Source organism: Cinclus cinclus, chromosome Z, assembly GCF_963662255.1.
Source record: "Cinclus cinclus chromosome Z, bCinCin1.1, whole genome shotgun sequence".
In the NCBI taxonomy this organism is placed as follows: Eukaryota; Metazoa; Chordata; class Aves; order Passeriformes; family Cinclidae; genus Cinclus; species Cinclus cinclus.
The window spans coordinates 48,348,978-48,374,195 of NC_085084.1; the positions used below are offsets into that span (position 1 = coordinate 48,348,978).

Sequence of the window (25,218 nt, forward strand, 5' to 3'; positions counted from 1 at the left end):
GAACTTTTATTGTGGAGTTATATTTTTAAAATTTTCTTTTCTATTTCAAAGGTAAGTACCAGTATTTCTTCTGGTTTGTACTGAAGTGTAACAGGAGTACAAAACAGAAGCTTTTATTATTAAATGCTGCCAGTCAGCAGTACTTCCAACACAACATCTTGCAGAGGAACACTGTATTGTGAAATCTTAAAAAAATTTCAGCAGTTGAAGCAGATGTGAATCCCTGGTTTGTAGTTAGTCCTCCTTTTAAGAACAGGACATACAGGGAAGTATGTTTTCAATACATTTGCTAAGTCTACCTAAGGAGTCCCTCTTGTCATCAGCTACAGGTAGATGGAAACAAAGCATAAGTTACTGTTACTCAAATGCCTGTAAGTAAATGAGATCTTTATTGCAAAGGGCAGTCCTTTCCTTTAGTAATGTACATTTAGAAGGCAAGATTTTTTTTGAAGAGGAAAACAAAATAAAGGTAATCTAGACTGGCGTAACAATTTATGCTATCAGGAAGAAATACCTCATTGGATGAGGGGAAAGTTATGTTTCTTTTTCTCTTTCAAGGACTCATTTGGGACAACTACATTTTTAGGATTCACAGCTGCAGGATTTGTAGTTTTCCAGGGGAATAAAAGAATTCATTTATTAAAATGGTAAGCATATGATGTAAGAATATTTTAATAAATAAGCATATTTTCTCCTGTAACTTCTTTTCCTACCATCTTCACCTGCATTTATTGTCTTTAAGAAGAACCATGTGAATATTACAACTCCTTCCCCATCATATTTCTGTTTAAAGAATTTAAGATCAACAACTACAATTACAACAATAACAAGAACAACAACAGCAACAATTTGATCTCATTCAACTCCCAGTGAAAATTATTCACAAGGTTCATTAGTCAACCTAATTTACAAATGCTAAAACTGAGCAAGTTGATTTTTCAGCTATGCTGTAAATCACCAGTCAGGTAAATTGGCAGAGAGGTCTGGAATACTTCCAAGAGTCCACCTTATCTTTAATGACTCTTGGAAATATTGCAATCTACTTATTTAATTACCCTAAATTTGAAAATTTTAAAAGAACTTACTTGGTAAGCAGAGGGGATGGAGGTGAGAGTGCCTTTGAATTTTTCTTTTTTTCTTTAGTCTCTTTTTAAAGAAATGGGCACTTAAGCGATTGTCTTTGGTTTGCTTGCTTTTGCTTTTATTTGAACTCCTGGACTTAATTGGTTTGCCTCAGTCGGCCACTTTTGAGGAAGAGGTAAAACTGACCTCCTGCAGATGATGTTAAGAGCAACTGGCCACACCCTCAGCAGTGTGGTGCAAAGTGACCAGTCATGCTCAGACACAGACAATCTCATTTTAGCCCTGCTGCTAAATGCTTGCCAAGAACAATTGCTCAGGTGTGACTGTTCCATCTCTGAGATCTCAGCCTGTCTTGTGGGATCAAGATGGGCGAAAGGTGGAAAAAAGATGAAGCTGGGCCTCCTTGCTGCGTATCTGTAGAAACTTCCATGAGTGTTGAATAACCTGAAATCCTCAGAAATGCAAAGTCAATGTAGTCCTGTTTGTACAACTGAGTTCCCTATGGACCTCTGTGGGCATGCTTATCAAAAGCCATCCATTAGTAGTCCTGGATTTTTGCTATAACCATCCCCCAACCCCCCAGCATTAATTGCAGGTAGCTGTGGTCACAGTACTTCAGTGGTTTGTGGTTTTGGCACAAGGAAAATGTAACAGTAATGTCAGTCTATGGCACACTGGGGAGAGAGTAGCACTTGCCAAGCATGTTTCCACCATACTGTGGGAAATGAACCTCACAGCCTTTAGCTTCTCATGTTATTTGAGGATAATGTATCCTCTTGGCAAACTAGACATATTTATTAAGTGCATTAATATGCAAACCAGATAAAAAAGAAAACAGCGATAGAGGAAAAGCCAATAAACTATCTCAGTGTTACAGTATAGGCTGAAAGGTCAGTCTGGTGAGTTTTATCTGAACACTATATACTACTTCTTCCATTTCAGAGGCCTAGAAGTAAGTGCTGGTAGCTGTAACTAGTTTTAGCTGAAATTTGCACTACACAATAAAACCCCCAAATTTGTATTTGGGATTTTCTTTTCAGTGTAAAAGCTTTCTCAATGATTTTTGGTTTTCTCCTGTAAAAGGAAAACTCCTATTAAAAAGTTCAGATATAGCACTGTCCTTGCCTCCAAGATTGCTCCTGTTTCAGCTCTGACATCCAAAACCCTTAGGAAAATTTATGAAAAACAACAGTGTCTCCATTCTAAATATCCATTACAATTTAAGCATTGCCTTTTCATTCCACTGTTATTCCATATGTAGATTGAATATTCCACCTTGATTAAATTAAATTTTTATATAGGCTTTGCAACTCAAAAAGTCCCTCTATAACAAGTGCTGTCAAACATTTTCTTTTTCTTCTTGTTGTGTTCTATAATAAGTAGTCGGGTATTAAGAAGTGTGATATGAAGCCTCAGATAAATATGTATAGGCAAAAAAATATTATCTTTCCCTTAATTTAATTACAATACACATTGTAAGATTTTAAGACATAAGAGAAATTACAAAATTTTGTGCCATAAATATAATACAAATATAAGCTTCCATCTACCTTTAATTTCTTCTTCACTTGCCAGCAGACAAAGTCAATTCTTTGAAGGCACATAAGGATGTAAAGGAAATAACTTGGGCTTATGTTCTCTAAAAGAATTAAACTATTAAATAATTTTATCCTAAAGCTTGTAAGGCCCATTGAGGCCTTTTGTCATTTGATAGCCTGCTTGACTTTGGTAATCAGGGAAACTTACATGCTAGTTACTTTTCTTACTTGTGGATCTATCCTCTTTTCCCCTATACTTAAATATTTATTCTCTTTCCAGGTGTGATGTCTATAAACTGAAATTTGAAGGGAAGACATTTTATGTCTTTGGAGCTCAGAAAGAGGTTAGGTTTAATATTTTTACAGAACTTCTGTATTTGATTAAGATTGTATAAGACATAACATATTTATTTAACTAAACAAACTTCTAAGTATTCAAGAATTGTGTTTAGTATTGTAAATAAAATATAGAATATGAATGAATGTGAGTAATTTTGTAAAAAATGTCTAATTTGCAAAGGATTGAGACGATTCTCACTTAATATTCACACTGTGCTATGTGGATTGTTCATGGTTTAGGATGCCTTTGCAGTCAAGCCTTAATTTATTTTAAAGTGCTAAAGCTGTACATGCCCACTCTAAAGTATAGAAGATGTCTGTATATGATTGCAAATTCAAGTAAGCACTGATACCTGGATCAATGTGAGGAATTTTTTGGGTGATTACAATCCCATCCTCAAATCATGGTGAGCTGAAAAGGTTAGAATCTGTCTCATGTGATTAGGAATACTATCACTGTGCTCTTGTCATTGAAATCCTAGAGACTTTTGTCTATATCATGTTATGATCAGTTCTTTCCCTGGACCAAAGTGATATAGTCTAAGGTTATGGTTTTGAATGGAGGTGAGGAAATAAAATGAGGGAAAGAAATAATGCCAGAGGTATCAGGACTGCTCATGGTTGCAAGGAGATTTTTATGGTAGGACATCAAAGAGTAGGGAGGTGGTAAGTAGTGCAGAAACTGTGTGATGTAGAATACTGAACAGAGATTTCCCTCCTTTGATTTTGACCAGTTATACAGTTGCTTTAAAAGCCACTTGTATATATGCTCTTCCATGTCCCTTCCATGCCACCTCCAAGCATCTCCTTTAGTCTCTGAAAAAATTGCTTGGGTAGTTTAAATATCAGCTATGTATGGATATGATATCAGCTATATAGCAGTTATGTATGGGTGAACCAGAGATACACACTATAGGAACTTTTTTTCAGTGTATTTGGTTAAAGGTGGTGCCATTAGGTACAGCTATTTCAGCCACTGACAATTCAACATTTTCACTGCTTTGATTTGCTTTCTTTCCCTTGCACTTAGAAGAAGGCTGTGCTGTCATTCCATACGTCTACACCAGCAGCCTGCAAGCATCTTTGGAAGTGTGGGGTGGAGAACCAGGCTTTTTACAAGTATGTGCTCCTGAAGTCTTTATCTATACTAAAAGTAAAAAAAAAAAAAAAAAAAAGTGCATGTGAGTGGAAAATTGTTCACTGTGAAATGTTCCATTTAACTAGCAGAAAGCAAAATGCAAACAGAAAATATGCAAATTAATGGGGAGTATTATTTCACTTCAAACCAATATTAGAAATGGTTTAAAATTGAAATGAGACAGGAGAGTTTGGTTCCAGCACAATGCTTTGCTGCTCCGTAGTGAGATATTGGACGGACAGCGTTCTACACGTGTGTCTGGGAACATAACTCTTAATCTTAGCCCTGCTGTGGAATACCTTGAGAATGGAGGAAAAATTCTGTAATTTTGATTCTCTGGGCTCTTCTGCCAGGAGGCAATTGTTCTTCCACTTGAAATCCAAGGCTTAGTAAGAGTTGATTAACTCTTGGATAAACAGTTCTCTTTAGTGATTTAAGGAAGAAAAGAAAATGTCCTTGATGCATTTGGAAAGATACGTGTGATCTTATTATATATAAAAAGCCTGTAAAGTGACAAAAAATGTAGTATCTTCCTCCTTATTCCCTAGAAAGAGAACCTAATAATAATTCCTCATTAAAAACTCCTCTGCATTTTTTCTGCCCTCCATTGATGTTGTTAGATCCGTTTATTGAGGCATGTAGCATTTATTCTTGCTGCTTAGTGTTTCCTTACAGCCTCTCAAATATTTTATAAACATTACTGTTTATGTTTTGGCACATAGTCACACCAGGAGGCCGCACTAAGTGTAAATAAAAATGAAGCAGGAAAAATGTGTCTTTGAACCTGGGTGTTAATGACCTCCTTTAATTTGGAGAAGAGTCCTTCTTTAGTTTCAATAGTGATAATATATAATCTAGCCAATTGATATATTCAATTGGATAGGAAAAAATATGAAACAAACCCCAAGAAGTAGGAGGTGGCATGATCCATTTGTTAATTCTTTATGTCAACATCTACTCTGCTTGAAACTATATTAAGCCTAAATACAGTCTATAAATGAAGACTAATTTGAAGTTTCTCCAGAAGCATTTTATGTTGAAAGCAGGCTTAAGTAGGAAAATACTGCATGGTGTTTGAGTAGTTTTATTTTATTTTTAACATTTATTTTATGTTACAAGAAATAAATAAAGGAATATGAGATGATTTCCACCTAAAGAAGAGAAATCTCAGTAAAAATGTTTCAGGGAGACTCATAGGAATATCACCTCCCTGCTCTTGTGGCTGAAATATTAACTATTGGGTTTTGATCACAAATACATGGTATAGGGGATTTGATCTTAGCTAGAGGCTAGACACCTATCCAGCTGCTCTTTCACTCTCTCTGCTCAACAGGTCAAGAGGAAAAAGTACAATAAAGTAATTAAAGCTTAGTATAAAGACAGAAAGATTGCTTACCAGTTACTGTCACAGGCAAAACAGACTTGACTTAGAGAAGTTTAACTTAATTTCCTTTTAACCTTTTCACTTTATTTCAAGTTGCTATCCGAGAGAAAACCAAAACCACCCTTCCCATTTCTTTCCAGGGATCAACTTTACTCCTTCATTTCTGACTCCTCTATGTCCTCCTTACCCTGAGCAACTCAGGGAGATGAGGAACAGAGCTTGCAGTTCCTCTCTGCTGCTCCTTCCTTTCTCTACTCCAATATTCATGAATTCCTCAAGCATGGGTTCTTCCTGTGTGCTTGCAGTCCTTCAGGATATACCTGCTGCATCTTGTGTTCCTCCCCATGGGCCACAACCCCTGCCTGGAGCTAGCTCATGTACGAGCTCTCCGTGGGCTGCAGCTTCCTTCAGAGCATGGTGACCTACTGTAGGGTCTTCCATGGCCTGCAATGACAATATCTGCTCAGTATTTGGCTGCAGTGGGACAGCATCCTTCCCCAGAGTTTTCTCCATTGGCTCCAGAACAGAATCTGCTCTGACACCTGGAGCACCTCCTCCCAGTTGTTCTTCTCTGACCTTGATATGTTTAATGCTGCTTCTCTCATCTATTTTTATACTTCCCAAATTACCTTATGAAGTGGAATTATTCCTTAACAATGACTGCTAAAAGTTATGCCCACCTGTTTCAATTTTGGTGGGTCTTTCAAGAGATTTTCCTTATTAAAATGAAGATTAGAAATGTTACTCAATTAATAGGGACATGAACAATAGATTGAAAAATTGTAATGTTTAATATGAAGAATGCAGAAGAATAAAAATAATCCTTCAAACATGAAATTGAAGCTGAAACTATCTATAAGTAAGCTGAAAGCCTTAAGATCATAGTTTTGAAACAGGAAATGTTTTCTCACATTTCAGAGAAATAGAGTTGTACAGTGGGGACTGTTTCTTAGCAGCATTAGAAAACTCCTGTTTGTTTAAGTTCTGTGTAATATCAACAAGATATTCTAATAAGATTAAAGCAGACATAGGCAGATTATATAAATAATTCACAGGAATGACAATTTGTCTTAATTAAATTTGGTCCTCTCCTCTTCCTAGAAGAGTTTGAGACTTGGAATTTAAGGTAAGGTCATGATCACACAATATATTTTGAAAAACAGAGCTTTAGTCTTGTATTGATTGAGGTTCAGGGGTCACTGTTGCAATTATTCAAGCAGATATTAATTATGGAAAGTTGCTTATTAGGGTCTAGGAATGGGAGACTGTACAAAATCAATTTGCGTTTTTCAAGAGAACATCAAGGATATGGCATGTGTGAGGTACTCTTCCACAGTCTTTGTTATAAAAGACTGTGATAAAAGGTTGCTGTGTACTTGGTGATTACAGAGAAGCAGTAGGGTATGTGGTAGGCTACTAAGAAGTTGACTGAACAGAGAAAAGCACCTAATTTGGGAGAGAAGTTTCTTTGTTATATCTTGGTTTTCTCAGTGGAAAAGCAAAATTAGCCATATTTTCCCACAAACAAGGTGGTGTTAGGACACATATCCCAGAGGTTTTTGGTATACCGTGGTCTTTCCTTCATCCTGAGAATGAAAATTGATAGAGGTCCAACACGTGTCTGCTTTTAATTTTCTTGTTTTCATGACAACCACTTGTTCCATGTTCAGTCATTCTATGCTGTCTGTATTATTTTATGTGTACTTCATAGTCTAGTTCATATAAAGGCCTTAAAAAGTTGAAAAGCTAATTTTTTGAATATTACTTTATGGTATAAAAATAACAAAGCTTGTAGTTTGCCTTGTTCATTTTCGTTTATCACGTCCTTGAAAAGGTGATGACCTCTCTTGTTTTTCTTCAAGGTATGCAAAGTCCAGTCAGATCAAGACAATGTCCAGCAGCAAGATATTTTTTAAAGGCAGTAGATTTCGATATAGGTGAGTGTTTGCTGTTTCTTATTCATGGTAAATAATTTCAGGAAGTAATAAAATGTCAGTAATTATTCCTGGCAAATTCAGGGCTTTTCCTGCTGGAGTGTGTTTTCATGCCTACCTGATGCAAGATTTGAAAGTCGTTCTGTTGCCTTTTCTAGTGTCACTTAAAAAATAAGCAGGAGTTTTCACACAGATAGTTCTGTCAGGAGTAGTTCCACCAGCAGATAGCTCCACTTTCAATGCAGCTTTTGTAAAAACAAGGATGTGTTTGCAGTGCAGAGATTTTATGTCCCCATGGCAGCTCTGAACCAGGTGTGAGATAAAGAGGCAGTCCAGTTCTACTTGTGGTGTTGTACTACAAAAAGAGTGCTTTTTCTTTGTGGGCAAGTAGTCAGGACAGTGTTATTCTGGGACATTATTTATGCACTTTATTGCATTTTCCTCCTTTCCTTTATTTTTTTTTTGTGATGTAACTTAATTGTTCACATTTATGTATTTCTTGGCATGTATCTTAGTATTTACTTGAGTATTCATTCCATCTTATAATGCAGTGGAAAAGTAGCCAAAGAGGTTGTGGAGGCAAGCTCTAAAATCCAGAGGGAACCTCCTGAAGTTCACAGGTATGTCTTGACATTCAGTATCAAAGTTTAAGGACTAGGGAGGATTCTTGTTCTCTACAGAAATGTTCTTCTTCCTTTACTATCTAGTGCAATGTCTGTCATTCTGAGCTTCCAAAATTACATGGGAAAGCCTTAGGAAATATATGTCTGGCAATGCTACAAAATTCTGACTAATGTTTCCTATGAAAGATAACCTAATCTGTGCTGCTTTGAAGCTGAGTTTAACTAATCTGTCAGATTGATAACTTATTTTTTGTGTTATGGCATAAACTGCTATTATATGATCCTGACAGAAAAGTACATTCTAGTTTCAATCCTAGATTTTGTTTGATTTTGAAGGTTCTTGGTTTTTATATGTTTATGGGTATGTTTCAAAGTATACTTCATAGTATAATTTTCCATAATAAGGTCAGATTAAAAAGCATGAAGTTCATTCAGTAAAGACAAAAAAAAAACTGGAGAATCTTTTTTTCAGAGGAAAATTTGGCTTGTAAGAAATAAGCTGCTGGAGTTGGCAGGCAAATGAATGCCTTCAGTTCCTTATCAGTCATTGCAGTGACAGTAAAAATTCCTGATTAAAGCACTTCAGGAAAGAAGGAGGGTCATCAGGGAAAACTACTTTAAACCTTTTTTAAAACCAGGTTACTTAACAGTCTGAACATTCTACAGCCGTATTCCTATTTTTGTTGAGATTTCATGTTTGGAGGAAATATGCTCTGTTTATTTTAAATTGAATATTTATGTCTGTCCTGTCTATATTTGAGATAAAAATGTATTGTCCTTACTAGAAGACAGGAATATATTTGCAGTAAATATTTATAATATGTTGCCCAGCCCTACTATGTAATTGATATTTAGACCATGCAGACATACTTTCAAACGTATTTTTCCAGATTACACTTTAAAATGGGTAAGTGAAGGTCTAGAATATGTTGAATGTTGAATAAGATGGATGATAACACAGAAGGCAGAATATAGATGCATCATTGAGGCAGTATAAAATACTTGGGCACACAAGCTTATTTTAAATGAGAATAGTTGCTCACTTTAGGAAATAGCTTATTGCCTACTTTCCAAGAGTTTTCTTTTTTCCAGAATAAGAAAAGATTTTCATACATTTATTTTTTAGCTTGTATTTTGGTTTTCTTTGATTTCTGTATTTAGAAGTATGTTAAACATATAGTTTAAAACTTAGTGTACATAAAGAAACACATTAGCGAGCAAATAAGTTTATGAGGGAACAGCATATGGATTTAACACCCATAAATAGCAATACATATCTTTTATCATTAACCTCCTTACAAAGCTTGCATTTTTAATATTGTGGAAGCTCCGAGTTCAGTTTCTTAGAAAGACTAAGGAATATAATGATTTCAGGTGGTTTTATAGTTGAGGTTGTGAAATGGGAGACAGAGGTAGCTGATTATTCTAAAAGCACAAGTAGGCAATACATACATATATATATATATATATATATATATATATATATATAAAGTTTTTCCTCCCTGTGCCATCACCCTCGAAGTAAATTCAGTTGTACCATGGTTGCATTAAGAAAAAAACACACAGTTGAGAGGAGAGTGCAGCTCCTTTGTATCTTTGTGTTTGGATGTTTCACTTAAGGCACTGTGCACTGAAAATCTGTTGGAGTGTGTGGTCATGCAGGATTAATGCAGTGGCAAGTTCTTCTGACAAATACAAAATGAATAATTTAATGTTTTGCTTCCGAGGCATGCATGAAGGAAGCACTGTTGTAAATAAGTATGGAGCAGAAGCCTGTGGATACTCCCAGCCACTCGTATTTTGGGAGTTGCTTGAGAACTTTTTTCAACAGGCACAAAGGTTCAGCAATTGCATAAAAAGCCTATGGATTTACCATTGGATCACAGTAACTGTACTTCTAATAATCTGAGTGAAAACTTTCTGTGAATAGTGAAAATTTAAACTAAATGGTTATCAGAGAGTGTTTCAGAGAATGCAAATGAAGATATAAATATATTTGGACATGTGTTATGGCACAAGGAATCATGTCAATTGAGTAAGAAATCTTGTTTATTCCCACAGAATATTTACTGACAGGTAGTGTAGGTTAAGAGTTGGACACCTGTGTCCCAAGTTTACCTAAATCTTCAGCAATACACAGTTCCATTTTTTGACTTGCAATAGGTTCTTTGTTCGGTCTGTTTATGTGGGATTTTAAGTTGAGCCTTTTGTGCAGACTTGAAATGCATTTTGTGAAACTTCAGCACTGTATCAATATACCATTTGAAGTTACTCTTCCCTTTCATCTTTGCTTTTGTCAAAGTAAGTATTTTATAATATAATGGTTAAGATTTACTGCAGGAGACTTGCTTCAGGCCTGTATCATGTAAATCCTAGACAACATATTCAAAAGGGCCATTTTATATTCTCAGTAATATACTTTTTTGCTAATAAGCACCATGACTGAAGAAAATCAGTTGCATTCCTAAAACTTTCCAGAGCATATTCATCACCTGATACCAGAAAAACCTCTCAGAGTGAAGTAAGACAAGAAAGAAAAGCAGCCTGAGTGCTGGGAGGCATGGTATAGAAGGCAGCATCTGGGGTATGGGGGCATGAGCAAGAGCACTCTGTACCTGTAAATCACAGGGATACAGCTGTTCCTGCTTTAGTCTTTGACCCTCAGCACTCAAACTGTAACTAATCCTTTATCCAGTTCTGGGGTCAATGAAACAACTTTCCCCTTCCTTGAATCCAAATACTAATGTTTGCTGTGTGCTGTGGAGAGGAGCAACACGTTGAAATCCTGCCTGAGACGAAAGGAAGTCAGGCAGCGTAAAGGAGGTAAATCAGCACAAAAACCTCTCTGACACTTCAGATGTTGAAATGTTTACATCTGCTGAGGGTGCAACATAACACAGCTGAAAACGGTGTTCAACCTGTAGAGCTTTTTACAGAAGCTCAAGGCCTAGTAATCTGTCAAAAATGATTCAGAGATGAGACCTGCTGGACTTCAGTTATTTCCAGTAAGCAAACTGACTTTTTTCTCCATCCTTTTAGAGCCAGCATTACCCAGAGTCGCAGCTCTCCCTCCTTGAACAAGCAACTCATAATCAATATGGAACCTCTGCAGCCTCTACTTCCTTCTCCCTGTGAGGAGGAAGAGGTTCCTTTAGATGAAGGTGAGTCACTTATCCAATTCCTTTCAATATTTATTACAAAGTATATGGAAAAAGTGTGATACTGATTCAGGGATATGGAAAAAAAAATCTAATCATTTTCATTAGGAATACATCATTTAAACCTTTGTATGTCATACCCAGAAATTACCATTATCTCAAGAAACTGTGCATAAGCTTTATATGAGATACTGCTATTACTGCTATTTGATTTCTATTTCAAAAAATATTTTAAATTGTCAGTCAAAAGGATCATAGGAAAATAGATAGTCTCAAGGTGGCACCTTTTTCTAATAATGTTAGCAGTCACTCAGGGGTGAAAACAGGCAGTTTACTGATGGATATCTTGTTTTTCTCAGTTCCCTTTACTTTTTTATTTTCTTATTTCTGCATTAGTCTAATTGAATTTCCTTGACAAAAGAAGGACATATTTTGAAGATCAGCTATGAAAGATCTTCTGTTAATTTATCTTCCTTGACAAAAAAAGGGCATTTTTTGAAGATCAATTTACTCTGTAGAACAACGTTTTCCATTTATGTCTTTATTTCTTGATATTTTAAATATCACATTGAACACCTTTCTTTTTGAGATGCAATCACTACAAACAATGACATGAACACAATTGGGAGCTTAAATGGGCATAATTGCCTTTTTTCCTAATAAAAATGAAGCCAACCAAACAAAATCTGACACTGGCTCTTCCTTGAAATATAGTGAGATAATTGTTTGAGGTTGGGAAATATAACCTTTGCTATTGCTTTATTTTGGTCAATGGGGAACAGAAAATAGCTAAGTATCTTCCTTTTCATGGGATTATGTCCTAATTTTATTTTATAGGAGTTGTATGAACATGTTTTGTTCATTCTTGGGAGTTTAGACACTGAATGCAGCAAGCACAGGGTAAATTAAATTGTCTGTGTGCATACCTTATTATAATCAGTAGTAGCAGCTGTTAGTTCTAACAGTTGCTTGCTTACCTCTGCTGTGAAATACAGGTATCTGAGAATTTGCCTTCTAGCAGCCAAGTACCACTGCTGTGTTTCCTCTGGGAAGTTGTCACCACTGCAGAGTATAACAACAGCTTGCTGCGTGTAGCCGCACATCCTTGTTTGCATTGTGTAACCACACTTTCAACTCTAGGCAATGAAATCCATTTTTGGGTACTGGTGACTTATTGCTACATGCTCACCAGACAGTTCTTGTTGTAAATGTTTTTGTTACATAAGTTTGAAAATTACATTTCCTTTCAGTCGGACAGATTGTTGTTACTATGATGAGCTAATAGACATATTTTCTGGTGGTATTTAACTACATACTTTATATGTTGTTAAATATCACCAGCTGCTATGTTAACAGTCTTTTCCTGCAGAAAATTTGGCTATAATATCAAATTGCGGCTTGAACTGATCTCAGAGCTCTCCAACAGTGATGCTGGCTCTCTTCCCCAACATCCACTTTGGTGGATTTCCACCTTCTCCTTTTCACCAGCACTAATCATAACAGTGTGAACTGGTAGAAGGAGTTAAACAAACAAACAAACAAAAACCACACCAGTAAATAAAATAAATTCAAAGCAACAACAGCAAAACCAAACCAAACCAAATAACAACAGCAAATTGAATTAGAACAAAAAACAAATCAAACAAAAGACCTCTTAACTGTGCAGTGTCCTATTATTGCCTGATTCAACCCTTGAGTGGCTCAGCAAGAGGGTCAACCAAAGTCCTGTACTGGGGTAAGGGCATCAGAAGGAGATGAGGAGAGGGGAGGCATCCAGCCCTCAGACTGACACAGCTGCCTTGGGAAATTGCTTTTTGTGTGCTACAGACCTGAAACAGCCTTGGTATCTCTGTATATGTCTTGGCCCAGTGAAGCATACCTTCATTTTTGTTGTTCCAAGGGCAAAAGTCAATGTTATCAGATCAGTAATTCAAGCATGAAATCTCAGCACAGAAGTATTAAGTAACCAAAAAGAAGCTTTCATCACTTTGACAAAACCACATTAATATCCTGTGACTGGAGAGGTAGGGTTTTGCCTTTTTTTTTTTTTTAAATAGTCTACTCAAATAAATGAAGCTGTGATAGCATCCGGTGCTGTAAAATCCCGAGACACTGGACTACCACCTGCAAAACAGTTGCCAAGTGATCACCACAGGCAGTAATCTGTCTCACCAAAATCAGATGGTAAAAGAAGGCAGCCACTGAATCTATATAGCAGCACTACAAGAAATACAATGCTTTCAAATACACATGGAGCAAGAACTGAGCTGTACTCGGTGCTGGTGAGGCTGCACCTCAAATCCTCTGTTCAGTTCTGTGCCCCTCACTGCAAGAAAGAGATCTGGGGGCTCGAGAATGTCCGGAGAAGGGCACTGGTGTAAGTGAAGGGTTTGGAGCACAAGTCTTATGAGGAGCATTTGAGGGATCTTGTTTAGTCTTGAGGAAGCTTGGGGTGACCTTATCACTCTCTACAGTTCCCGGAAAGGAGTGTGCAGGCAGGTGGGGATTGGTCTTGTCTCCCAGGTAGTAAATAACAGACAAGAGAAAGTGGTCTCACATTGCACCTGAAAAGGTTTAATTTGGATATAAGAAAAATTTCCTTATGAAAAGGATAGTCAGACATTGGAACAAACTGTCCAGGGACATGTTTGAATCAACCTCCTTGGAGTGTTCAGAAGGTATGTGGTTGTGGTGCCTGGGGACATGGTTTAGTGGTGAACTCAGCAGAGCTGGGTTAACAGACTTGATGATCTTTCCAACCTTAATGATTCTATGCACTGAATGAGCACACACCTGCTACCATCAGTCTAATTGTATATCTCTGTGAAGGTACTCAGATGTGTAAGATTTCATTGTAGAGGAGAGGCATGTGGAGCTTTTGTAGGTACAACTATTTTAATTTTTTTTAGATAGTCTCTTGCTGAGAGTTAGTACATACAGGCAATTTCTGAGTCAGTTGTAAGATTTTAAGATTTCTCCCTTAGTTATGAGTAGATAAAACTATGGAGAGCAATTTGAAATTAACATGGGCATTTCTCTTTTGCATAAGCATGGTCACATGAAAGACAAATGATAGATTTTACTTCTCAACATCAGTATGCAGGAACACACTGGCCTTTTTTTCCCACGTACTAAGATTTGACGCCTTGGATATTTTTATGCTTCTGTGTGGTTCAGCTGTTATGCTGGCAACTGCTAACTGAGATGGATGCTGTGGAAGTTTGCAATGTATGTTATGAGGCATTTGGAAATGTTTCAAATGTTGCAACTCTTTCACTACCTTGTCTGGCTGGCACTTGAGTCCTCGTATAGGCCTTCCTTTATGTATTAAATACACTGGTGGTTAGACTTTTTGTAAGAATTCATGCTTTCCAGTTTTTGTAGCCATGTACACAATCAAGAGTCGACACCTTTTAGTTAGAATTTAATGATCCTGTTTCGGTTGCTGCAACAATTATGAGAATAAAAATGAGAAAAGAAGACAATCTTACTTTTGAAGGGGTGATAAAGTGGAGATAAGAAGTGAAGGGGTAATTCATATTTCCTCACATCCATAAGAAAGTGCTTGCAGAAAAGGAAAGGAAAGAAATCTTTGCTCTGGCAGAGGAAGGAGTAAACATTTCCTCTGCTGGATATTTGTGCTATTCAGGCTGTGTGGGGAAGGTAGCCACTGTGAAGATGCTTTCCAAAAGCTTAATTGAAGAAGATGTCTTTTATGAGAGAAATATCTGAGTGTAAAATAGATATTTGTGGAACTGCCTCCCCTACTCTTCGTTTTTCCACATATTTGCATGCACATCACTCATTTTTTGGTACAAGGAGAATAAGAATGTCAGATAATGAATACTCAGAGAGCACAACATGTCATAAACATTACAGATGGGTATTCTGGAAAGTGAGAGACTACATCCTCACGAGTACACTCCTTCCAGTTTACCTCTTCTCTGTGGCTTTGGTGTAGCAGGAAAGAGTTTATTTCCCACTAGGATAGTGTGGTGTTAAGCATATGGTTGCCTTCCAGTTCCCAGCTACAGGAAGTTATCAGCAGCTAGCATAGGTTCATCATGGGTTTTTTGGGAACCTGTACATCTCTGTTGGACAGGAATAGGGAAGTGCCCAGCCTTCCGAAACATTTCTTTCTGATGGATAAGAATCTGTCCAACAACTGTCCTCAAGTGGGAACTGGAGCTCATATGTAAAGGGATTTTTTTTTCCCCAGACTTAAACATTTTCTGTTCTTGTTTTAACATGGGCAGGTCAGTTTTCATCTAGGTTAGAAATGAATGTGTTTTCCATCTCACTGGTTTGCTTTGTGACTAAAGTTTATAAATACAGCATAGGATTTTTCCATCATATCTATATGTTTCAGAAATTATTTTCAGGCAGTGATGGGGAACTGATATTACAGGCATATTAAAGCTTTTTAGAAAAATAATGGGACTATGAATGCTGTCCTCTTTTTAACTGCACTATGTTTTTGTGCCTTAGATATTTTTATATCTAAGCCTCTGTGTGTGGTTCAGCTGTTATGCTAGCAACTGCTAACTGAGATGGGTGCTGTGAAAGTTTGTATTGTACATTATGAGGCATTTGGAAATGTTTAAAAATAACCTCTGATTCTGTTCCCTGCTGGGATATTTTTGTTCGCCATGTTAGAAGCTTGTCATTTGATTCATTGAGAGCAACTTGTGTTAGTCTCTTAAAACTCAGTGGGAACTTAAATAAAAGGTCAAAGCTGGTATGGCTAGAGCTTTTACAAGACCTTGAGAAGAGGAATTAATAGTCAAAATGGTGAAATGTCTTGTAAAAATCCAAACCAAGAGAAGCATTCATTTGCGGATGGTTAACCACTGCAACAAGGAAGTATGCATTCGTTTACTGCGGCATGGCTCCAAGATCACAGCCAGAAGGGCTGGTAAATTTAAATTTATTTTACTCAAACCCCTTTTTAAAACCCTCTTTCCCTAGTTTATGTATAATAGCTGTCTCTTCGGAAGGAATTGTACTTGTACAATTAAATTGTACATATAAATGGCATGTACAGGAGAGAATAAGGACAAATTACTGACAAGACTGAAGTTGTAAATGGACAGTGAATAAGACAAAACACAATTTTTTGTATATCTTACAGAAAATTGTGGATTTATTTGTTAATAGGCAATGAATGAGGGACTAGAATTTTGCCTTGTATTTTTCTGGGACTGAGGTGGGGGGAAATACTTTGAAACTGTAGTAATTTATGACAAAACTAAATAGCTGTTAAACTAGAAGGTAGTAGATTCTGAATGTGAGCTGAATGCAGTAGCTGAGACAGCTCAGCCTTTTACTTCAATGAGTTTTGCACTCAAGAAGAGTGTAGCCCAAGCAACAAAAAGAATTCAGTATTGCTTTGGACAGAAAAGTGGTGGATTTTTTAGAAAATGCCTTTGCCAAAGATCTGTTTCCCTCCTGTCGGTAAATATGTCCATTTCCTTAATGTCGTAAGACATTTTAAAATATGTTTTTCCATGCTTTCTGTAGTACTGTTTGCTTTCGATATTTGGGCACCTATAGGTTAAATTATTTCAGTTTTTGCTAACCTATATGAAATCTTTGCATTGACTCTTCATTTCAGAAATTCGTTTTTAATCAAATAATTAACCGAAAATGTTCTGGCAAAGATTAGAATATTGTTACTCTTTTTATATCAGAAAATTAGAAAGCAGTGATGGCAGTAGACACAGGTGAAACTGCTTCTTGCAGTGATTTGTCTCTGAGTAGCAACTGCTCCTGGCTGTCTTTGCCTCTTGAATTCGCCACTCAGGGGAACAGTAGGATCTATGAGAATTCACCTAATTCCCTTGATTCAAACATAGTAGCCAAATTGGAAAAGCATTATTATTGACATGTGTTTTATATTCTTACATCTCAGAGCTCTCCATCTTCTGGCTCCAAAAAGATGTAAGACATCTTGTTGGTTTAATATTATGACACCAATTGTAAGAGATTTGTGTATTGGGACTACATTCATTCTTAAACACCTTGATTTTGTAGTACTGTTCATAGTATTTTGTTCCTTTTGAAGTACACGTGCAAAAAAAAAAGTATATACATCAGAATATAAAACATGTATACCAGCACCAAAGCACAGGAGGTAGCTTGTGCAAGTCTCTTAACATGGGGCACGACTCCTCCTAACATGCGACCCTTTCAGAGCAACGCTGACTTGCGCCTGGAGGGGGTCACCCATGTCAAGTGGGAATGCTGAAATGTCCCACTTGCCCTTTTGCTTGGGTGCTAAGCTTTCACATCAGTAGTTGTCTCTTTTCAGCCTCACTGTTCTTGGCGTGGTGCTGGACTGCAGTCCCATCACCAGGTCCTTCTTTCTCTGAAGTGCTGACAGATGCATCTTGCATTCTCATTCCTGCTCCCATGATACACAGTTGTCTCTCTCTGATGCTTCCTTCAGTCCCATTGCTACTTAATCCTGTTTCTGGAAGGGGGATCAACAGCTCTGGCCAAATTGAAGACAGGCATCCCAGAATGCCTGCCATGCATTATGCACTGCTCTGCTTTTGCCTCAGTGCTTTGGGTGCCCTTTGTGGGGTGTGAAAAGCAGAACAGTGGTCTTCAGTGGCTGTACTAGCTACAATACTGAACACTGTGACACAACACAGCTGGGAGGTGAGCTGCAATGCCAGAAACATGCAACTCATATGAACTGGCAGCTAGGACAGGGCTTTGCTCCCTTCTAGAAGTTCCCATTAGACTAAAGCAAACAATAACGGCCAGAGGATGGCCAGGTCACTGCCTAAAAAGGAGTTACTATAAGCTGTCATTGATTAACTCTCCTTGCAAAGGAATAACAGGTCTCTTTTATGGGCATGGGATGTGGGTATGATACAAATCTGTGACCTCCTGTCTCTGAGCACAGGAAGTCTGGCTGTGATGCAAATCCTGCTTGATACAGATCCTGTGTAGGGAAATATTTAAATTCAATGCAATTCCAGAGTCTGTCTCATTTTGCTACATTCTCTCTTTGACATTCAAGCACTGTGCTCATGGGAGAAAATCACTTTCTCCTTCTATCTGAAAGGTCATTCTATTCATAGTACAAATGAATTTTGTCCACATGGAAAATAAGCAAAGGATACATGATATTTCTAGAGGAAGAAAAAAAAAGGACAGGAAGGATTCCTCCTAATTGCAGCCTGGCTGACCTCTTTTGCTTACATGCATTTATGAAATATTCCTAGCACTGTTCTCTCTGGACCATATCTAATTTTCTATTTTTCTCTTTAAAATGAGGGCATATTCACATTTGGTCCTTTCTCCAATATAAAAGGCTGTTACAGGTGTCCAATTGTGTTTCTGGTAAGAAAAGCCATATGCAGGATATTGGCCCAACAGATGATGTGTGAATGGAATTTTTTAACAAGAAGACAGTACATTTTTCTGGGGTGCTGTACTCCCAGCAACTGCAGCTTCTTAAGAATGGTGGAGCTAGAGCTGCCCTTCATTTTGTTAATCCTCAGCTGCTGGTTTTAGCCCCTGTAGAAATACTAGCAGCTGACAACATTTATGGCACCTCTTTCACATTCATGTTCACAGCAGATGACCACAGTAATCTCATGTCTTATTCAGCGGTTCACGTTCCTGGTTTGGAGCAATCACAGCATTTGGTAGAAGAGGAATACTGAGTTTCACCTAGGATAATGGCTTTATAAAATTTGTTAGTTTCCAGAAAATTGTAGCAAACTTTTGCTGTGGAAATATAAGAAATAAACCTGAGTTTGTTTACCTGATATTCCAGTAATTTGTATTAGAAGTTTCTGATTTATGGAATGTAAATTACAGTAAGAATATGAAGAATAGAAAGAAGTTCTTCTCAAATGTAATTTAATTCTCAACTCATAGGCCTTTAAATCTGAACACCACATAAATTTTAATTGTTGTTAAAGAAGTAGTAGACTATTCAAAATTGTGCCAAAAAATTATATAAATTTGTTATAAAGGTAGTACCAAAATAATTGTTTTGTATGAATAGAAGCAAAGGATTTGCAGTAGAGTAGTAGAATAATTAAAAGATTTTTAGGAGCTGGGCTTGTTTTAGCTTTCATATTCTGTTTTATTCCATTGGAATATTTTGAGGATATTTTTTTCTTTTAACTTGGTTTTACTACTTCAGATAACTGGCTCTCTGGAGGGCTATCTGAAAAGTAAAAAATCCAGAAAGCTTTCTTCTCTCTTAAATTTGAGTTACTGGAATATACATTGTACTGTGGAATTTTGGTACTTTAATGTGATATTCTTAGGCCTGCATAAGCTTTGTAAATGATATTTGCCATAATGATTTTGCAGTTATGTGTTTTGAAACCATCAAAATAGGAATGGCTCGACATACTGATTTATATATTGCAACATAGCTAAAACTTTGCTGAAATCAGTCATGTTGACCCTGATTAATAACTTGTTCTTTCCTCAGTGCTTGACTTAAAAAATGTTGTGGTGCTACACAGAATATGAAGGAGCAAAAAGAACAACTTTAGATATTTAATTTTTTTAAATTTCAAATGAGCTTGCAGCAGCAGCATTTACTGCTCATTCTAAATTTTCAGATATTGATTTACACTAGTATTTGACTGATACAAAATGCAATAACTTTGATTTAATAAGTTTAAATAACAAATAAAGGAGTTGAAAATTCTTAGAAGTTTAAATGAAATAGTGGAATATAAATTTGATGTGTGCTTCAGAGCTGCAACACATTGCAATTTTAACACAAACCCTTCAGGAAACAAAAACACTGACTATGAGGTTCCTCTGTTACCTTCTATCAACAGGTTAACCTCATAGTCAGAAGTTTGCCAGTTATTTGGGAAAAACACAGTTTTAATGAAAGTTAAAATATGTTGTTCATGTTCACTATGTATTTTATGCAAACTGAAATTTACTCTGGGAAGGAAGAGTAGACTCAAGAATCATAAATTGGGATGGCTACAACTGTCCTCTATGATGAGAAACATGATGAAGATACATTACTGACCTTGCACCTAAGCTGGCATAGACAGGCCTGTGGCCAGAATTCTCAAATTTGGGAGAGTATAGTTGGATGCTTTCAACCATTTTGAAATGTCTAAGTAAATGGCTCAACTTAAATTTTACTCTCAAGTAACTGAGTACAGTTTGATGACCCAGCATTACCTTCTGTTACTCAGGAGAAAGATGCTTGGGAGAAAGATCCTCCAAATCTGTTCTTCTCACTTCTTGGTGCTCATACACTATTTTATCTCATTTCAGTTGGTTTGTATCCACCTCTTGATGGCTGTGGCAAGTGTGTTTCTTAATGTAAAGATTGATGTAGACAATTAAGTTTCAGAACAAAACGGGTTTCATGGTGAAATGTGATTAATTTCTAAATTGGTTGTGATAAGAGAGGACAGTAAAATCAAACTTATGAAAACTAAAATTAATTAAATTATTGAACTCATAATTATTCAGGACAAGGTTTCAATTCATCTATGCATCTATTTGCTGCTGAAATTAACTCCTGTGCCCTCTTTCTCCATCCCTGGTAGTGTGCTGTCTCCACAGGAGCACATTACAAGTCACCTCCAGAAGAAAAAACATCAGATGTTAACCCAGGCTACTTTGCTCAGTGATGAAATGAAAGGAAGCAGAAATTGTCATTTTGGTTATTTGGCCAAAATGTGAAACTTCACCTGGAACCATGGCCAGTGAGGTCTAGAGAGCAGGCAAAAGATAACAAATTACAAGGGAAGAGATCTGTCTGGGCAATTTTGAATACTTAAAAAGGGAAATTTCCGTGAGGAGTTGTCTTGAGATTGTTTTGTAAAGCAGGTCTGTGCCCAGCTGTCCTCCTTTCCACTCCTGTGACTGACAACTAACAGCAGTCACAAAAGTATTGATGTAGCTGTAAACAGCTAGACTTCTTTGCAGAATTATTGCTGTTAGAGATAGACTGGAAAAAGGAGAGTAAGTTTTGGGAGGAAAGGACTTGAGCAGAGAATAGTGCCATGAGAAAGTCTCCTCTGTAAAGGGGAGAGAGAAATTTAGAGGAGACAGAAAACAACTAAAGAACTAGATGAGCAGGGAAAAAAAGACAAGAGAAGGAGCTTTTTTTAACAGGTGAGGGAGGCTGTTAGAAGGCTGTTCCAATGGTATCTAATCCTCATATCATGTGTTAACCTCATATCATGTGTTAACCTTCCTCTCCTTTTTTGCTTTTTACTGTTAACATGAATTTATCATGACAATTTGTTGTGTCTTTTTAATTTCATGCTCTATTCTCAACCTTGGCTATTATCTTACCACACTCCTTCATCTCAAAGCAATGAGAGTCGTTGGTTTCTGTTGTTGTTGTTATTAATATTATATGCCAGAGAGCACCAATTCACACATGTAGTTGGCATTAATTTATACTGGAAATCAGATAATAAGCTGCTCTCTTTTCTGGTTTGCACTACACTATTATCCTCGGTAGCTGTGTCAGACCCTCTTTAGCAGATCTGATGTACTACAGCATTGTAAAGATACTCTTCAAAAAGCTTCAAAAAGCTTTTCCAGTTTTTGAGAATTGTGTACAGTCTGGTTTTAATATGCAAAATTATCGCAAAATCTTCTTTCAATACATCAGTTAGATACTCTTGAAAGGCTGACTTTTGCTACCAGGCAGTGAGAAGTTTAATATCATTGTTTTAATCTCATTTTTTCAGGTATCCAACTGCCAAAGGAAGAAGAGATTTCAGTTCCTGTGACTTCAAGCTCTCCAGTAAAGGATACTGGGAAGGATGTTGATCTTGCCATTGAACAGGAAGAGAAGATGAAAGAGGAACCCTTAACCATCTCAGAGCTGGTATACAATCCAAGTGCCAGCTTGCTACCCACACCCATTGATGATGAGATTGACATGCTCTTTGATACCTGCCCAAGAGCAGAGAATGAGAAAGATGATACCGATTCATTTGAGGAACTTGAAGCAGATGAAAATGCATTTTTAATTGCAGAGGAGGAAGAACTGAAAGAAGCTCGGAGAGCCCTGAGGTGGAGCTATGACTTTCTAATGGGCAACATAGAGGTGAATGCTTTTGTAAAGAGTTTCTCCAGACTTTTTCTTGTAGGTCTTGGACTATTGTTGTTTGTGTTCCCCCTTTTCCTTGTTCTCTTGGAGTCGGACCTTCAAATCTCTTTCCTTCATGAAATCCGCCAGACGCCGGAGTTTCAGCAGTTTCATATTGAATATTACTGCCCCCTTAGGCAGTGGATGGCTTGCAAAATAAACTTCATCCTTGATATGCTGGGCAGCTTTTAAATTTTACATGAATTTGATACAACTAAGGGCTATATTCAAAATTTTAGTTAGTGACAGCTTTCCATAATGCTCCTGGGCCCATCTGTTGGCAGCTGCCATCATATCTTTATGTATGGTTTTCTTTACAGAAAAACCTCTTCTTCAGGTTCTTCAGTTCCCTTTACATACTTAAATTTCCATTTTAGTCACCAGCTGATACAGTCACCTCTCAATTACCAAAAAGCAGCTTTATTTAAATTACATTTCATGCTTCCAGCTCACTTGTTGCATTATATAAGACAGGGTCACAATAAGTTACGTTGTCCTTAACCTTTCAATCCATGGCATGATAACTGATGATGTTGAAAGAAAACATTTTTGAATATACTCCTTAGTGCAACAAACTCTTCTAACCAATGCCTATACAAGTAATGTTTATGCTGGGTTTTTGGGTTTTGTTTGTTTTTCTGTTTGTTTATTTTTTTAAATTTTTATGTGTTTAAGATATTTTGGTAAATTTTTAGCAAAAGACAACTTATGGTGTTACTTAAATGTACATTGGTAAAAATAATGCAGAGGGGCATGTAGGGTGTTTTTAGTGTTTTACCAGTTACTTGTTTTTAAACTAGGGCTGGAGAATGAATGAATTTAATGTAGCTCTATACAAAGGGTCTGTTTTGGGAAACACACAGAAAGTTCACTCAAGTTCAATAGGGGCTGCCTGAGGGAGGTGAAATGACAGCAAGTATGCAAAAGAATTTCTTAAAGGCATAGCTCTAAAGCCTGGGGAAGTGAGCAGAACAGAAATGATCCTTCCTCTTACCTGTCAGGTTGTCTTCCACTTTATCAGTTCTGTAGAAAATCTTTACAAGATAGTCCAAGTATGTTTAGAGAAAGATTGAGCCTTCAGTCTAAATGTAGATTATTGTACATAAAGGGAGACAATACTAATAAGTAGAAAAAAATAAAAAAAGAAGAAAAAAAAATAAAAAATAAGTAGGTGAGCGAGCTACTTTTAAAACCATAAAGAAGATGAAAAGATGAAAAAGGAATAAATTTTTCATACTTCTTTTAAAAAGCAAAGCATTAGGTTGTACAGTTGATATAAAAATAATCTACTGGCTCACAATTACAGGCTTAAACACTTTAAGAGATGCATATTCATGCTTTATGCCCTTTATGACTAATCTCTAAGACAACATATTTTCTGTGCATACTAATATGCTTCCTTTCACATATAGCACCATACTTACCTTCATTCCTTGTGATTACAAGCCCAGTTACAAGATCTAATACTGTTTTGTGTAATATGGATTTGTATATCTAAAGGTATTCCAATATAGCTTAGAGAATATACTTACGTAAAATCTTATCAATGCTGAGAACATTTGAGGGCCCTCAAATATACCACAGAGGTTGTATTTAAGACAAGAAAGTTTTTATTCCTCCTCTCCCACAATCTTAGTGCAGCGTTGTTTTATATTTAAATGAAGGAATTTTGGCTTCAGACTCTCTCCTGCTTAGACCTTTATGAATTGGAGACATATTTGAGGCTATTTTACTGGATGTGCATTTAACACATTGTAACCACATGTCTAATTCCTACTAAATAAATTCCTTTAGTTTCAATATCAGGGAATCTCTTTTGCTTGGTTTTCTCTTGTAAGCCTTTGCAAGTGTCTAGTTTTAAAATGGCAATTTTCATAGAGCATTTTTCCTTCCCTTCTAATCTTCTCCAGTTTTTAAAAGACAGAACAGTTACAGGGCTTAGGAATTCCTTTCCTCAGCTGAAAACTTTTGGATTGCTATTTGTCTCCCCTCCAACAAAGACTAAATTGAACAATTGTGGTTTTTAATTGTCTTTGTTTGTCCTTGCTAACCTATTTCCCAGAAGAAACATTTATGATTAGTCATTTATTGTCTGTTTCTTCCGATGCTATTCACAGCTAAATGATCCTTTCCTACAAGGTAATAATCATTCAGCCTAATAGAAATGGAAAGCAAACAAATATAGACGTTTGGTCTTAGCTGGAAATCACTCATTTGCATTGTTGCTAAACAAAGGGGTCAGAAAATGTGTTTTCAGTGGTGAAGGCTATGAGAGCAGACATCCTGCTGGACTGTGAAGACATGGTTCCATACAACCTCCTATTAGGTCTGATAATCACTTAAAAAAAAAAAGTTTGATACAATAGACTTGAACTACAGTGCTCCATAAGTAGGAGTATTGTAATGCTTGATTTAACTCTTAGAAATCAGAGTCAGAAAATAGCCCAGTTGCATGAGAACGTAATCTCAAAAATTGTGCAGTGTGGTGAAGTTTTATGTAGGGTTAAATGCAAGTGTGTCTGCACATGTGCTTGCGTTTACTAACCATGTGCATACATTCAGACCTGGTCTTTTAAAATTCTCACCTTTCCTTCCTATATTCTCTGGTCTATCAAAGTAATTTAACTGAAAGTCATGAGAGTCTTATAACTTAAAGACCAGGACCATGCCACACACAGAAGCATGTGGCTGGGCAGTTTCAGTTCAGAGAGAGTAGCAGCTTTTAACTAGAAAGATGACAGACTTGGACTATGGAGTGTCTATAGGTACAATATTGTGTATTTCTGTCCGTGCTTGGATTATACTGTAAAATGTTATGTACTTGAAATATATTTTGTGGTTTGTCTAACATTTATAAACACAACTCTGGGAAGAATTAAAAATGGTTTTATTTCATGGAGTG

General features: G+C 36.7%; 1 protein-coding gene across 1 annotated transcript in view; it reads left to right on the forward strand.

The window, feature by feature from the left end:
* The window catches only part of FRMD3 (FERM domain containing 3), a 120,852-nt gene extending 98,344 nt beyond the window's left edge, over window positions 1-22,508 (forward strand). Inside the window, exons 8-14 of the mRNA XM_062513136.1 lie at window positions 559-647; window positions 2,902-2,965; window positions 3,991-4,079; window positions 7,345-7,419; window positions 7,968-8,036; window positions 11,079-11,200; window positions 21,913-22,508. Coding sequence (XP_062369120.1) covers window positions 559-647; window positions 2,902-2,965; window positions 3,991-4,079; window positions 7,345-7,419; window positions 7,968-8,036; window positions 11,079-11,200; window positions 21,913-22,508 — 1,104 coding nt within the window. The remainder of the gene's footprint in view (window positions 1-558; window positions 648-2,901; window positions 2,966-3,990; window positions 4,080-7,344; window positions 7,420-7,967; window positions 8,037-11,078; window positions 11,201-21,912) is intronic.
* The last annotated feature ends 2,710 nt before the right edge of the window (window positions 22,509-25,218 follow it).